Source organism: Rhineura floridana, chromosome 12, assembly GCF_030035675.1.
Source record: "Rhineura floridana isolate rRhiFlo1 chromosome 12, rRhiFlo1.hap2, whole genome shotgun sequence".
Lineage (NCBI taxonomy): Eukaryota > Metazoa > Chordata > Lepidosauria > Squamata > Rhineuridae > Rhineura > Rhineura floridana.
In genome coordinates, this window is record NC_084491.1 from 2,530,107 (window position 1) to 2,546,853 (window position 16,747).

The 16,747-nt window shown below is 49.5% G+C and overlaps 1 protein-coding gene across 1 annotated transcript in view; it reads left to right on the plus strand.

Moving 5' to 3' along the window:
• Window positions 1-1,275: 1,275 nt before the first annotated feature.
• Window positions 1,276-16,747, plus strand: part of ANTXR1 (ANTXR cell adhesion molecule 1) — a 206,328-nt gene continuing 190,856 nt past the window's right edge. The window contains exon 1 of the mRNA XM_061592451.1: window positions 1,276-2,229. Within this exon, the coding sequence (XP_061448435.1) occupies window positions 1,478-2,229 (752 nt within the window). The 5' untranslated portion in view covers window positions 1,276-1,477. The remainder of the gene's footprint in view (window positions 2,230-16,747) is intronic.

The window sequence follows — 16,747 nt, forward strand, 5'->3', positions numbered from 1 at the left end:
CTGCCCCACCAGCCTTTGTCTGCCCTCAGCCAGCCCCCACATGCCTGCCTTCCTACGTCACAATGAGTCCAGGGGGTGGCGCTGCCTGTCAGCTTCTACATCCATAGTGTCAGTGTCACCCTTGTGAAACTCAGCAGGGAAGAGGATGGGGACAAAACTAGAATTAGTCGGCTTCTGGTATCATTGGCTCTGGCTCCACCGACTGCTGGCAGCTGCTGAGCATGTAAAGCCCAGTGCTAGAAGTCAGGGAGAAGAGTTCTGAGGAGAAGGAGCTGAGAGCTCAGGAGTGGCCACCTGGGGACCTCCTGGAGTGGTCTTCCTTTGCTAACTGGGAGGTACAGGGGGGTTGAAGAAGAGGCGTGTCTGACCCTCCAAACCTTCAGGGGCAAGGCTACTGTGGGACTGACTCACTTGGGGCAACCCTAAAATCTCCTGCAAAGGGGCAATCGCGAAGACCTCTAGACCTCTCCCTTCGCAAGCCCTATACTTCAGACAAAGGGGCTGCTGGAAAGCCCCAGGTCTCCAAAGTGAGGCAGAGCCTAAGCCCACCAATGGCAAGGGAAACAGGTGAGAACTCTACAGTGGCAGTCCCAGGAGAAGACCCCAGTACAGGGCCAGTAAAGGATGCAGCCACCTCAGGGAAGGTCTGTTCTGTGGTGGCCCCTGTCCATGGAATTCCCCTCTGAAATAAGACAGGTGTTAACTGCAATGAGCTCTCAGTGCCTGTGTAAGACTTGCCTGTTTGTGGAATTTATATAATTAATAAATTAGACTAATTATATAAGAATAAAATAAACACAAAGCTTATTAATACCAGTGTAGATCAACCATTAGGTATAACTATTTATGTAAGGTTGTACTTATTCTCCAAATAAGAAGTATTTAAAAGACAAAATGTTCTATATATCTTAACATTTAATATTTTTCTAAGGTGGTCATGCTGTAGTCGCCTGACGACAACCTTCCAAATGCTGTTATGGTGGCAGTCGGGTGAGGCTGGGTGACAGTAGCCTGGGCAAGCACTGTATAAATAGTACTAGTATTAGCAGGCCTTAGAGGGTTAGTTATCTTCTGTAGTGATAAGTTCCCACCTTCAATCAAGATTTGAGTCCCGGTTTCAATAGCATCTATTCTGCTCATTATTATCTGTGCAAATTTCTTTTTAGCCGCTTGATGTCACCCTTGACCTCCGTTTGGTCCCCTCTGGTTATATATTCCTTCAGAATACGGTGTTCCCCCTTGCCCCAATTTACAGGTGACTGCACTGCTGTGGCCCAAGAGAAATGGTGTGTCAGGGAAGTGTCAGCAGGAAACTGGTGCGGGATTTGTCGTATTGGTTCGCGAACTGGGGCATCAACCTCTAGGACAGCTTCGCCCATTCAAACAGCCGTGGCAGCAGATTGTGGCTCAGGAGAACTAAAGCCCCGCTGGGAAGGAGGCTCCGGGATACCGTTGCTGGAAATGGTTCTGCAGCAGCATGAACTTTGCAAAGCGAAGGAAACGGACGTGCGCTTGTTTGGGGGTTTTTCCCACAACGAGGCCCGTCCCGCAGAGGTTCGCATGGCTGCCATGGACACCGGGGCGCCGCCTTCAGTTCGGTGGGGGAGGCGCCGCTCGCCGGCGGGAGCACCGCCTCCTTCCCCGGCCGCCTCGTCGGGGCAGAGCCGGCTTGGGCGCCGCCGAGGGCCCTTTCCCCCGCTTCACCCCCGTTGCGCCACCAGATGGCACCCGCGGGGCTTTCTTGGTAGACGGAGGGCAGGACCCCCCCGCCCGCGATCGTGACAGCCGGCCTGAGGAGGGGGACGAGCCTCCCCGCGCGCTCGGAAAGCCGCCGAAAACGAGCGAAAAAGGAGCAGACGAGCCGGGGGGGACGCGTCGGGACGCTGCGCTGCTGCCCTCGCCGCCTGCCAGCGACGGAGCGCGCGGGGGTCGCCCAGGAAACGGGCTCTTTAGCGCGCGGGGGGACGGATCGGCTGCGCGCCTGGAGCCGCGGGATGGCGCTGCGGGAGCCGGCCGCGCAGTGACGGAGCCTCGGGGGGAGCGCGCCGGCCGCCGTCCCCTTGGAGCCGGCAGGATGGCCGCCGCAGAGCCGAGCCTTCTCCGACGGGGCTGGGCGACGGGGCTGGTCGTGGCCGCCGTCCTGGTGGCCTGCGAGGGGCACAGCGGGCCGCGAGAGGACGGCGGCTCCGCTTGCTACGGGGGCTTCGACTTGTACTTCATCTTGGACAAGTAAGTGCGGGTGGCGAAGGGCCGCGGCGGCTCTGCCGGCAGACCGGACGGCGCGGGTGGACGGGGGGCCTCAGGCGGGCCGGCGGGCACCCGAGGTCGCGGGCATCGAAGGGCCAGCCCTTATCCCCCCCCAATTTGATTCAGGTCCCCCTTTTCTGCGGAATATCCAGTAAAGGCGTGTGATTGCCAACAAGGGTTTCGCAATGCCCCGTCTAGAAGCCCCCAACGGCTCCTCCAGATTCCGGCCGGGTCCTGCTGCATTACCTGCTGGAGTTTGCCTTTGTTGGGGGAATTGCAACAGGAGCGACAGGTTTCTTGGCCCTGGTGCAGTTGCGGGTCTTTGAAATTTGGCCGGGGATTTGGACAGAAGTTGCCCCGGGACGGAGAGCGGGACCGCCCCTTCGTGCGGTGCCTCGCTCAGCATTGCTCCGTTTGGAACCTTTTTTGCAAAGGAGGTGGCCAAGGCAGGCTCGCTTTTGTACCCCGGCTTGCCAAAGCCCACCACGCCGCTTGGCCAGGCATATGAAACCCACCTCTGTTTCCTCCCAAGGGATTCCTTTGTTGAATTGGTCCTTAGTGGCAAGATACTAAGAAACAAAGTCAGATTTGGCCAATGTATTGGAAAGTGCGTTGTGATTTTTTTTTGTAGCCTGTGCATGTTTTTTCTTCTTAACTCTGAGCCACTTTTTCTTTGTTCTCAGCTAATGAAATGCACATTTCTTCCATTGCTGCTTTGTCCTGCTAATAGTATCCAGAGATAGTATAAAGTGCTTACTCATGTTATTTACCCCACAGCTGACTCAGCGCCATTATGTTTGCATAAGAGGGTTAGGGCTGCATTTTAAAGAGCATCCAGCTGCACAGAGGGTTGCGGAGAATGTAGTGATGAGATTGTTGACAAAATTAATACAAACAGACATGTCATAAAAAAACCCAATCCAAAACAAAAGACTGTATTTCAGCCCAGATCCAAACAGCTACTCTGACAGGCTCCAAGAGGCTAGATGTATGCCTCATGGAATTTTTATTATTTTTTTTCTTCAAAGAGCGGACTCTGCAATATCACCAGTGGACTTAGATCATCTCCTCAGTTTCAAACAAGGTTTGCTATGTGGCAGAGAGAGAGGAGGGTCGGCCAAGATCACCCACTGAGCTTCCTTGATTCTTCCTGAACTGAGTCCAATAAACCACACTGGCTCTTTTTCAGCCCAGCATTTTCACAGTGAAAATAATTATAGAAAGCCATGTGGCAAACTCTGGACTTATTTAGCATACATCCCATAGGAAAGAAAATGTGTTAGAACTGCCAAAAAATAAATTGCAAATTGCCAGCTCCTCCCATCATAAATGTTGTCATTGTGTTACTGTTGCAACAGGTCCTCTCGAGGTCCACCCTGTCCTCTCTGCCTGAGGTGTAAGGTTCCTGGGGGGGATTTCTCCTGGACTTGTGGAATCCCTAGCAGGTTGCTTTCTAGGGTGGGGGGTTATGGACTTGCATCTCTCCCCCCCCACACACACACAAATTTGCTTCTGAAAGTGGCCCTCAGACAAACTTAATTGCTGTCCAGGACGTCAAGACCACAAGAGCCACGTGGAGTGGCAACTGGAGCAGAGAGGGGTCCTTCAGAGAGACAAATCCATTTGCTCCTTAAGAAAACAAGCAGCTGAGAGGAGAAGGTGACTCTAGTCTCCTGCTTCAAAGTGCAAGCACAGGCTCCAGCTTCTTGTGTTGGCTGCTTTAATTTGGGTCTGATATTTCCTTTTGAGTGCCAAGTTTCATGCCTTTGCTTCAAGGGATGGGGAAGGGAGGCCGCACAGGTGATGAGTTTTGCAGATTGCACACACAAAACACTGCTTTTCCAGTGATCAGAGTTGGGCCCTGGTGTGTTCTCCACCAGGAAACTCAAAATGCTTTCTCTACTTGGAATAAATCTGCTCAGTTAACAGGGCATTTACTTACTCTGCAGAATTAACCCTGCTTCAACACCAAGGGTTGGTTTTGCTTTGTTTTTGAGGAAGGGAAGGAATTGTTTGCATGGACTAGAATGGCAGGGAGAGATCTCAGGAAGAACTAGAGCAGAAATGGTTCAGCTGGGGTTCTCCACATGTGGTTGGACTAAAGGTCCCTCATCCTTGACTGTGGAGAGGGAAGGAATTTGTTTTGGTTCTCATTTAAAGGTGAACTTACTTAATTCATTCTTTCCAAAGCACTTGCACACCGAAACACAACCATCCTTTGAAATTCACATTTCTCTGTATTTGGCCACACAGTTCTCCAGCCTAGTAGTGTGTAAAAGAAAATGCATATGCTAGCTAGGGCATATAGAATGTGTATAGAAATGCTTATATTAATAAAAATAACATACAAAATGCATTATATTTGGGGAAATTGCTTCCAAAAATGTGTAGATTAGGCAAAACTGCGTACAAATAGGTGCATATTAGAAGGAATTTGCACCCAAATGTTGATGCATGTTCATGAGGCCTTTAAAAAACAAATCACACGCTTGTGTGGAAATGTGGAGAATTGAAAATGAGAAACTGAGAGAGACCAAAATGGTCAGGTTCACCCCACCCTCTCCTTGACCATTGGCTACACAGGCTGCTTCAGCTGATGGGAGTTGGAGTCCAACGGCATCTGGGAGGCACAGGGGGGCCACCCCTGGTGAGCATGATCAGTGCTCAAAGGGATCCCAGGCACAGGCAGTTTGGCTCTGCATGGAGCACCTGAGGAGGTCAGAGGAGGCTGGAGAGAATTCTCCCTTGGCAGATCATGACTCTGCCTGTGGTTAAAGGGGGGGGGGCACTGAGGACTGGAGGGATCTAAGCTGTCCTATGCTGATGGCAACCACACGTAATGCTGGGTCACATATCCTAACTGAAAAAGCAGATTCAGGATACTACCAAATGTTGCTATTTTGTGGGAAGTTTCAGTCACATACCAGCAAATTCATGTTGCACAATTAAGGTTGATTTGGTGCTCTTGTGCAACAAACTTGCTTCCCCAGAAGATTGGACTTTTTGCAATAAGCACAGAAAAGACTGGGATAACACTTGCTTTGATGCAACATCATCTAACCTCTGCACAAACAAATCAGAATGAATGCTCATTAAATAGCCAACATCATCTTATCTCCCTGCAAACAAATAAGGACAAATGCTCAATAAACAGGTCATCTGGACGCCCTCACTAATATGGCAACTTCCAGAGGAAGTTTATCAGAGGCCACTTTATCAGAGGCTTAGAGCATTATCCTCAGTTGACAGAAATTCAGAGAGGGGAGGAGGGAGGAATGGGAAGCACTTGAGTTAAACGGCAAGTGCTATTTGACTGCATTGTTTACCATTTTTTCCTCTACACTCATCTGTATATATCTGCCAATTGAAGATAACTTTTTTGTCTACAAAAGCTCATACCACAATAAATTTCTTAGTCTTGAAAGTGCCATAATACTCTCTGATGTTGATTCTCCCTTCCAATATTTTAATACAAGCTGCCCAGAGAAATATATTTATTTATTTGATTAGCAAGTTATATATCCATTTAATCAACAAAACCCTGTATGCTCTATAACCTCTCTATGTAAGAAAATACCAATAAAAGTGAACTTTAAAAACAAGTAGACATAACATTTATCAAAACATTTATCAGCAGCTTCACAACAAAAATACATCATAAAATTACAAGTCTGGGTAGATTTGCTTAAACAAAAAACTTTTTAGCAGCTGCCAAAAACAATACAACAAAGATGCCTGCCTAACATCAATGGGCAGGGAGTTCCAGAGAGTAGGTACTGCGACACTGAAGGATCCTTGCAAGTACAGAACACTCATGTGGCAAGTGCGGATTGAAGTGGTTGAGTGGGTACCTGTGGGGTAAGGTGGTCCTTCAAGTAAAGGCAAGTTATTGGGTAGCATATAAATGCTGTAAAATTGGCAGTGGTGGTTCACCAGGACTGCTACTCCCACCCTTCCTGACTATTGACCATGCTGGTGCTCGTGGTAGTTGGAGCCCCACAACATCTGGAGGTCACCAGCTTGGAAAGATGGTTAAGATGATTGGGGAAGCCGTTCTTGCAGTGACATAGGAGAGGAACGTTTCTGCAGTGGCACCCTGTTTGTGGAAAGCCCTCCCACTTGACATGTTGCTGGTGCCATCCCTTCTTGGGTTCTGTCATCAGCTGAAGACACACTTCCTACTTCAACAATTGTGATGGCAAGGGTGGGGAACCTGTGGCCCTCCAGACGGGGAACCTGTGGCCCTCCACATGTTGACGGACTCCAACTCTCATCAACCTTGATCATTGGCCATGCTGGCTGGGGCTGATGGGTGTTAGGGTGCAATGTCTGGAGGGCTGCAGCTCAGCAACCCTGGCTATAAATAAAAAAATATGGCAAATCAGCTAGACAGATGTTCACCACCTTCAGAACAATTGCCCAGAAAATGCCACTCGCTGTACTGTGCAAGCTTCTCTGTGTCATGATTCCCTCTGAGTGCTCTGATTTAGATCAGGAGGGGCAGGTCCTGGAGGAAGAGCAGGACAGAGGGAGAGAAGGCCGAGGCGAGCCCAGCTGGTGGAGTGCCCCCCCCTCTGGATGCACCTGGCTTGAAACAGGGGTCCCAGAGACTTCCTCTCTTCCGCCTCTGGAGGAGAGGGAGCTGGCAGAGGCTGGAGAGGCTACTTCCCCACTGGGGCATGGGGTGGAACAGTCGGATGGGATGGGATGGGGGGAGTCAGAGGTGATGGTGGGCCTGCCATTGTCTTCCAGGGCGAGGTGGTGCATCAAGAGAAAGGAAGAGATGGGTCTGTCTAAACTAGGGATGGGCAAGAATTTCAATTCAGTTCACATTTCAAGCTGAGTTTATCAAATTTGCACTTTCCATAACTATACGAGAACTGAAACACAGCCATCCTTTGAAATTTGCACTTATTTGAATTTTGTGATGCAGTTCAACCAAACAGTGTTTACAAAAATGCATATGTTAGAGGAAAGTGTGCATAAAATGGAAATATGAATGAAAATAACATATGCATTATATGATGAATGGCTTGAACAAATGTGTACATTAGCCAAAAGTCCCTACAAACATGTTTTTTTAGGAGAGATTTGCACTAAAATGCTGGAAAATTGTCATGAGAATTATGTAAAAAAACCCACAGATTGCTGCAGAAATATGCTGCGCTCTTCACTCTGACCTGAAGAGTGGAAAAATTAGGAACGGAGAGAACTGAAATGCAGAGATCTTTCCCTCCCTACTCCAGACATCGTGTCCACCTTCAGGCTTGGAACTCTTGCAGAAGCAGGGATTCTCATGAGGAGCTGGGCATCTCCACCTGTCCTTCAAAGCTTGGCTGGTTGGATCAATGTTGCTTCTCCTGCGCACCCTTGGAATTCTTGTCATTCACCTTGGCCTTGTGCAGCCTGGTCCTTGTGCCTGGACCAGACCTATTCCTGCTAGCCCTTTGCCTTGCAAGAGCTCCTGGGCTGTATATGGGCTCTTTCTGGCCTCTGGGTCTGTATCGTTAACCTGCCTTAATAAAGTATTCCTTCCTCACTCCTGAGGAAGTGCCCCTGCTGTTGTGTTTTGGTCAGGAGCCAGGACACTTTCTTATACAGTAGGGCCCCACTTTTTGGCGGCCTGCTAATATGGCGGTTTTCAATTAGAGTAAGGGCCCACTCATGCGGCGCTTGTTCTGCTTTTACAGTGTTTTCCGGGTGTCGGGCACCATTTTATTGACGGAGTTCTGCTTTTCGGCAGGTTTCACTTTTCGGTGGGGGTCTGGAACGTAACCCACTGTATGAGTGGGGCTCTACTGTACTCAAGAGCTCTCTTGGCTTTTATTTAGGGTTAGTTGGTAAGTTAGTTACATCGTTTGTATATTAACAATGCCCTTGTCGCGCCCCTGCTCCCCCACCAACCCACTTTTATTAGCGGGGTTGTCTGTGTGTTTTTATTTACTCTTCACACAATGCAACATAGCTCATGCTATTCAGGGACGCTCTCCTTTGTTCCTTTAGGCTTGTTGCTATGTGGCTCAGGTAATCAGGTCAGCCTCCACTCCCCTGGGACACTTTGTCCCTTAAAGCTCGCATTGTGAGTTGGGCCCTGTGACCCGACACTCAAATCTCCTTCAAGGATTTGCTGCCACCACAGATACGAAGTCTGTGATGCAGCCTCTAGCGTAGCCAGTGAAGAGGCACTTCTGTGAAAACAAAACAATATAACAGATGCGTTTGAAATGAAGCAAGTTCACTTGTTATTCATAAACATGTGGTTTCATAAATTGTTTCAAAGTCTTGAACTTAAATGGCTGTATGTTCACTTTAAAGCCCCACCTGGCCTACCCCTCTAATATTCCTACACTCTCTCCACCCACTCACCAACTAATCCAAAACTAATAAACAACACCTACCCTGCATGCTCTCTCACTAAAACCGTCCCTCCAACAATCCCTAATTGCCAAAACAGTAACACACACACACATTCTCCATCGCTTGGCCAATCGCTATCCAGCACACTCCAACATTCCACTCATCCCTTCCCTGCTCCCAACGCTGACCACTTACCTTAAATGCTCTGATATAAACCACTTACCATAACCATTATAATATGCAAGTATGCAATATTTGCATAAAAGTATGGACCATCAGAGTCCTCCAGACAGTCAACAAGAAAAGTTAAAAACCACAAAACGAGGCAGCGGGTGCAGCATGGGCTGGTGTCAGGGGCTGGTGTTGTTGAGTAGTTGTCAAGGCCCACACCTTAGCAGTGGCCCTGCTGCCAGCTCCTGGAGCTGCCCAGCTCTGCTTTTCCTCCTTGGCATCACTTTCACTTGGCCCCTCTGAGCAAGTGAGCCGTCACAGGGGACAGGAGAAGGCAGAGCAGCCTCCTCTTGCCTTGCCCAGTCCTCTGGGTGGCTCTGCAGACTGACCCAAAAGGATCAGGTTAGCAAAGTGGCAGCAGCAAGGAGAAGGTGGGCCCGACCCACATAAGGGATCTTGGCCCCAGGGCCTCCCAAAACCTGAAGCCGGCACTGGGTGCAGCTGCAGTGATTCATTCAAGTGTGGAGTCACTCCATTTTTATAAGCATTTTGCACAACCGCATGGGCGGCAGGAGTGAGTGAGACACGTCCCTTCTTGTAGAAGTGGTTCTCCCCACAGGAGAGAGGAAGAAATTCCAGGGAACATCATTGCCATCTGCCTCCAGAGGAACTGCACCAAACCAGATGTTTTGGACTACAACTCCTACCCGGCCCAGCCAATGGGAGTTGCAGTCCAAAACATCTGGAGGGCACCAGGTTGGTGAAGGCTGCTTTGAAGGTTGCATATCACATTCAGTTGCCCTGTGGGACGGTGGGCCACCTTTGCCCCTGATGTATGTTTTTTAAAAAATGCACCATATGTCTTAATTTTTACAATTTCATCCAAAAATACAAACTAAGGGCTCATCCAGACAACTGTAAAACGTGTGACAGGATTGCTTTGTGTTTTCATTATTTTTCGGTCGTCCATATGACGCCGCGCGCTTTTGCGCATTTACGCGCTGTTAAATCCGCTCCTGCAATACCGCAAATAATGTGATTTGCTTTTTTAAACCAGGAATCATCCGCTGTACCTTCAGGCGCTCAGATACAATACCGCGGACTTTACAGCTGTGGGCGTTTGATGGGTGGTTCTTGGGCGGTTCCCCATATCCCTTCCCTCATTCTCAGCCAATCACGTATTTCCACTGTTGTGCATGTGCTCGAATGTCTGGGGAAAGCCCGGGAAAAAGGAACCTATCAGAGCAATGATGTGGTGTTGGGGGGCCCCCCTGCAACTTCTACTGTGCAGATGCAAAAAAGCGTATTTGCGCAGAAGCAGCAACAGTGGTTAATTTTTAGCCAGCCTGCAAACTGGGCAGCCGCTCAGGGTGAGATTTGCAATTGTGGTTGTTTGTAAACTTTTTCAAGGGAGAAAATATTTATCTTTGCCTAACCTCCACCTCCCACCCCTCACCCCCGCATCAAATGTCCTTCTTGAACATATTGGTCTTTGTTTCAGGCATCCGGAGTGGAGGGAGAGTGGGGGGAGAAGAGAAATAGAGGCTTTCCTCTTGGATTACAGACACTCATGCATCCTTAGTCAATTTCGCTTTCCTGCCTGCAAGGCTACTCTCTTTGAGTCTTGTCAATTTCAGCCACAGCCTGCAGGTTCTCCCCAGCCCAGCTGAGCTGAAAAGCATACAGTCGCTTTTGCGAAATATTGCAAATACAAGCAAAAATCCCACAGGAATTACTGGCATATAAGTGGTTTGCTAGAGTGTCTCAGCCACCCGCAACCATAGAGACTGGTGGTCTACCTTCCTAGACATGACACATCATTACTTGCTGTTCTGGAGAAATAAGTGGAATTGCAATCATGTGTATCTCCAGAAACGTTGAAGGTAGAAAAGCATACAGTCGGTTTTGAGAAATATCGCAAATACAAACAAACAAAAATACAGGAATTATTGGCATATAAGTGGTTTGCATTTTTCTTTTATCAGAGGGAACACCGCAAAGCCTGTGCTGGTTGCTTCAGCGCAGATTGACACAGCAGCACGTGGGGCTGTTTGCCTGCATTCCCTGCCCGAGCCAAGAGCGGCCACCCGTGGGGGGGCTGTTTGCTTCTCTCAGGGGCAGCATTCCTGCCGCCGAGCCGCATAACGGTCCGGGGCTGAACCCTGCAGTGAATGAGTCCAAGGGTTACGGGGGGATTCGCCTGGCGATTACAAGCGCTGATCCCTTGCACTGCCCACAATCCCCCTGGATGGTCAGGGTGCCTGGAGACACACCCCCAGCCGGCACTGCTCCGGAGTGGTGAGCGACAAGGAACTCCATTACAGCCACTACTACCAAACCATCAGGAAATTCAAACTTTTGCGCTCGTACGTTCAAGTGCATGCACCTTGTTGTGCTTTGTTGCAAAGGGGGAGAGGAGCATACGTCATATTTTTGCGGACCAATTGGCTGATGGGGGGAGTGTTATGGGCGGAACTGGGTAAAAGCGAGAAGAAGTACGGGTCCTCTCACTGTGTGTGTGGACGGAAAAAAAGCGGTTTTTTTAATTGGGAAAGAGCGAACAAACAGTCAAAGTGAGGACTGTCAGATGACGAACCGGATATGGAAAACGTGGATTATCCCACTCCGTTTGGATGAGCCCTAAGTGAAAGGAAAGCGTATTCAAATCACGCAATGGTAAAAGATAAATGAACACTAACAATAAATAGCAAGAAAACTGTTTCTGAAGCCACAGAAGGTCCCTATTGTGGGAGTCAGTTAATTCAGTACACAAATCTGCCAATGGTGCCAGCTCCGGGATTTGGGGGTCACGAACAGGCCTGCCATGAGCCTGGGATCAGATTCCTCATCTTCAGGGGATGAGGGCAAGGACTCTGCAGCAAAGGGGCCTGCAGGGCCAGCCCCAGAGATGCTATCAGCTGAACCCTTTGAGCCGGTGCCCCCTCCCTGTGAATGTGGCACTGCCATCCTCTGGCTGGGAGGACTCTGCTGCAGAAGCCTCAGGGAGAACTGAGCCACCCTTGCTCTGTCACAGTAGGTGGTTGCGGCAGAAGGCTGTGCCTTTAAGCAGAGCAGTGTCACGTCTCGCAGCCCAGGTGGTACGAAGAGTTAGGCTACAATGCACTTGCTGCTGCTGTGCACCCCAGCGCAAGACCTGAACCCTGCCTGGGGTCTAGCCAGCCTGAACCTTCTCCCCCCTTGCCATGTTTCCCCCCCTGGTTGGGCCTTGCCTCGCTGCCCTGCAGAACCCAGCAAGCTCCTCTCGTCCTATGAGTGTCAGGGCCCTGCAGGGTCAGTCCTTTGCAAGCGGGCTGCTGGAATGGCCAGTGAGGAATATATAGTGTGGGTCAGGCTGAGGTCAAGGTCCAGAGCAGTGAGCAAACAGCAGAGGGCCCAGCAGGTATATCGTCTAGGCAGCAGAGCAGTCTGGCAGAAGAGAGGTGAGGCACAGCTGCAGGGCCAGCACCAGACTGCAGGGGCTTTCGAAGGTGGCGACAGCAGCGCCACAACTGGGGGCTTAAATAGGCCCGACCACATCAGCGCCACAGCAGCAGGGTGTGTGTATGTGTTGCCTGGGAGGATGGCTGGCTGCCACTCAGGGCTGGATTAAGCTGAGGAGGGCCCCTAGGCTGATTGGTGTTTGGGGCCCTCTTCTCCCTACCTTTCCGCTTGTTTTTACGCAAGTTTGCCATCAATCAAGATGGCGGCCGAGGTTTCCCTAAGGGGCTGAAGCCTCTGCCGCTATCTTGGTTGATGGCAGCAATGCACGTGTGTAGCACGCATTGGTGCCATCAACCAAGATGGCAGCAGAGGCTTCAGCCCCTTAGGGAAACCTCGGCCGCCATCTTGATTGATGGCAAACCGCAAAAAACAGCAGAGAAAAAGGTAAGTGAAGTGGAGGGATGGCGGGCTGTTCGGAAGCTCTTATCCTGCAATAATTTTTTTTAGCTTATGCACGGGCCCCCAAGAGCTCCAGGCCCCTAGGCTTCAGCCTACTAAGCCTAATGAATAATCCGGCCCTGCTGGCGCTCCACGATCTGCACCACTATCAGGTCACAGGGCACATACTCTACAACCCAATGTTAGTGTTGATCATGGAGTGGAGCAACAACTGCCCAGCCCCAGCAGCAGGGGCCCCTCTCAGTGCCCGGGCCCCTCAGCCAGTGCCCAACCTGGCCAACCACTGGTGCCAGACCTGCACAGGTGTCTCTTCAATTTGTTTGGCAAGAAACAGCTCCTACAGAAGACCTCAGGCTGAAGCAACAGCATTTATCAGGCCAGCCAGGCCCCTATTGTCTCCTTGGATCATCTGGGCTGGCTGGGCTGATGAGCTGCAGTACCCACTCTGACCATAATCCAGTTGGCACTGCAACCCAGTGAAGATCATGCCAATCTCTTTCCCAGCCTGATGGCCGCCCTGGTGATGCAGGGAGCCAGAATCTTCTGCTTTGCATCTCCTGGCACCATACAGAACGCGCAAGCTGAGAATTTTCTCAGGCTGCCCCTGAACTTCTTGTGTTTAGATCCACACTCAGCTGTGAAGCTCACTGAGTGACTTTGGTCAAGGCAGTTACTGTCTCTCAGCCTACCCTACCTCACAGGATTGTTGTGAGGGTAAAATGAGGGAAGAAAACCATGTATGTTACCCTGGACTTCTTGGAGGAAAGGCAACATGTAATAAATAAAGCCAAGTCACAGACTTTGCCAGCAGCATCTTTGCCTTCTTGAATGACAAGCCTATAGTTTACTAGCAAAGGATGAGATTTAGCAGCTGGACAGAGAACATCACCAGCTGTCTCCAGGACTTTGCATCAAGATTGGCAGCTTCTGACGAAGGATGTTGTTAGGCCAGATTTGATGCTGCCTCTTTCCTTGAGAGGAGGGGAGGGAGCATGTGTGGCCACCCAATGAACTTGGCCCACTTCTGTCTTCCCTGAGAAAAGTGCACAGGCTGCATTTGGACTTTCCATCCTTGTGGGGATGGCAGAGGTGGGGCAGGCATGCTGGGTGGGTGGGGCGATATTATCCAATCCGGCATGGAAGACCAGTTGGGATAGTCATCATATCCTTTATTGTCTTTATCACAAAGCTAAAAGAAACTTCCAGCATTGTCCAGTCTGCAGTGCATATGAACTGACTAAAAACATAAAAGGATTTTTAAAAACAAAATTAAAATAAAATTTTAATCTTGCTATTTACAAAATAGGCTTCTGGTCTCCTCATTTATTTATTTATTTATATATTTATATCCGGCCTTTCCTCCCGGCAGGAGCCCAGGGCGGCAAACAAAAGCACTAAAAACACTTTAAAACATCATAAAAAAGACTTTAAAATACATTAAAACAAAACATCTTTAAAAACATTTTTAAAAGCTTTGAAGACATCTTAAAAAAGAAAAAAGGTTAAAACATATTGTTTTTTTTTAAAAAAAAGGTTTAAAAACATATTAAAAAGCAATTCCAACACAGATGCAGACTGAGATAAAGTCTCAACTTAAAAAGCTTGTTGAAAGAGGAAGGACTTCAATAGGTGCCGAAAAGATAACAGAGTTGGCGCCTGTCTAATATTTAAGAGTATCATGAGTATCACGTCTTAGATGGTCTGAGGCCAGTTCTGTGATGGGTGGGTGAGGGAGAAAAGATTGTCTTCTCAGTTCCTTTTTCAAGGGCTTCCAACCCACAGTGTCTTTGAGTGGCAGTTGTCACCTGTCAGCCAATCAGGTCTCGCCACACGTTTCTCTGGTAGCCCTTTCGCACCTTTTGGAATCTGAGGCGGGGGGCAGTGGACCCCCTGTAGTGTCGGGGAAGAGAGCTGCCCTGGTGGAAATTGTCACTGGGACACTCTGCCAGATTTGGAGACTTAGTGCTGAGCTGGGTTAGCCAAAATGGAGAGGGCAGAAGACCAGAGCTCTTCTTCACAGTAGGGACCTCAAATAAAACATGGCATTAATGAAGAAGGGCTGTAAATATATAGATTAAAACCCAGCTGTATAATTTATTTATAGTACCTTATTCCTCAGAAATTCAAGCGGATGAGCCACTTGCAGACCCTGTGAAGGAGTTCAAAAAAAGGTTGGCCCATTGAGGGCCAAGCACCACCAGGCCTTTCTGAATGAATTAATTCACATTCTGCATCCCAAGGTGGCTTCAGCACCTTGACTTGTTCCCTGAGCCTGTGCAATTCACCATCATAGATGTTACTACTAGTACTTATCATCATCATCATCATTTATTACCCACCTTTCATCTTGGGCCAGAAATTCCTAACCCTGATTTGAAAAAATAAAAGCTTAGTCCCTCCCTGGTGACTATCATGGGGAAATCAAATCCATCATCATCATCACTTATTGCCTGCCATTCACCCAGAGGTCCCAGGGCAGGTTACAACACTTAAATTACAGTGTTAATAACAACCGTAACAGCATCACAGAAAATAAGGTGGGTCCTACAAAGATACGTCTCAGGTATCAACGGCCAGAGAAAAGACGGGCGTCTTCAGCGTTCACTGAAAGCTGTACAGTGAAGCTGCCAGTTACACCTCAGTGGGGAGGGAGTTCCACAGCTTAGGGGCCACCACAGAGAAGGCCCTCTCCAGGGCCACCATCCTCCAAATGTCAGAGAGTGGTGGAACTACCCAAAGGGCCCCTCTGCTGATCTCAGCACCCTAGGGGGTCAGAAGGAGGCGGTCTTTCAGATATTTGGGACCTAATGTGTTTAGGGCTTTAAACACTAGCATGAGCACCTTGAACTAGGCCTGGAAGCAAACTGGCAGCCAATACAGCTGTTTTAAATTGAGGTAATATGAGATCTAAAGGAAACCCCAGCCAATAATCTGGCTGCTGAATTTTGGACCATTTGAAGTTTCCGAGTTGTCTTCAGGACAGTCTCAAGTAGAGCGGATTTCAACAACCCAGTCTAGAACTTATCAGAACATGGTGGTCTACAGCCAAGTCATCTCTGTCCAAAAGGGGGTGAAGCTGGTGAACCAGCAGGAGCTGGAATAAGGCACTCCTAGCCACTGAGGCCACCTGAGCGTCTAGTGACAATGTTGGATCCAGGAGTACCTCCAAACTGTGGACCTGTTCCTTCAAGGGGAGTGCAGCCCCATCCAGAAGACACCTCTGTCTCCCCCACCTCTCAGACATGAGAACCCTGGACACAAAACACCTCTGTCTTTTCAGGATTTAGCATCAGTTCATTGGTCCACATCCAACCCATCACCACCTCCAAGCACTGGTCTAGCACCTCAACTGCCTCTCCCTATTCAGATGGAACAGAGAGAGAGAGCTGAATGTCATCTGTGTATTGATGAGAGATCACTCCAGGTCTCCTGGTGACAGCTCCTAATGGCTTCATATGAGTGTTAAATAGAATGGGGGCAAGATGGAACCCTGCGGAGCACCACAGGACAGCTCCTGTGGGGCCGAACAGTAGCCTCCCGCCACTACTTTTTGGAAGCAGCCCTGGAGGTATGAGCAGAACCACTGAAGCACAGTGCCCCCAACCTCCATCTCCCTGAGACGCTCCAGAAGGATGCTGTGGTCAACGGTATCAAAAGCTGCTGAGAGATCAAGGAGAACAAGCAGGGTCATGCTCCCCCGTGTCTCGCGCAGCAGATGTCATCAGCCAGGACGATCAAGGCAGTTTCAGTGCCACGGCCAGGCCTGCAGCCGGATGAACAGGTCCAAGAAATCAGTTTCCTCCAAGCATGCTTGAAGCCGGACTGCCACCACCTTCTTGAGTACCTTGTCCAAAGGGAATATTTGCCACTGGGCAATAGTTGTTTAATGTGTCTGGGTCCAGGGAGGTCTTCTTAAGGAGAGGACTCACCACCACCTCCTTCAAGGCAGATGGGACCTCACCCTCCTCCAGTGAAGCATTGGTCACTCCCTGGACCCACCCAGTCAACCCCCTATTGCCAGCTCTCAGAAGCCCAGATGGGCAAGGGTCCAGGGGACAGGTGGTCGGCCACA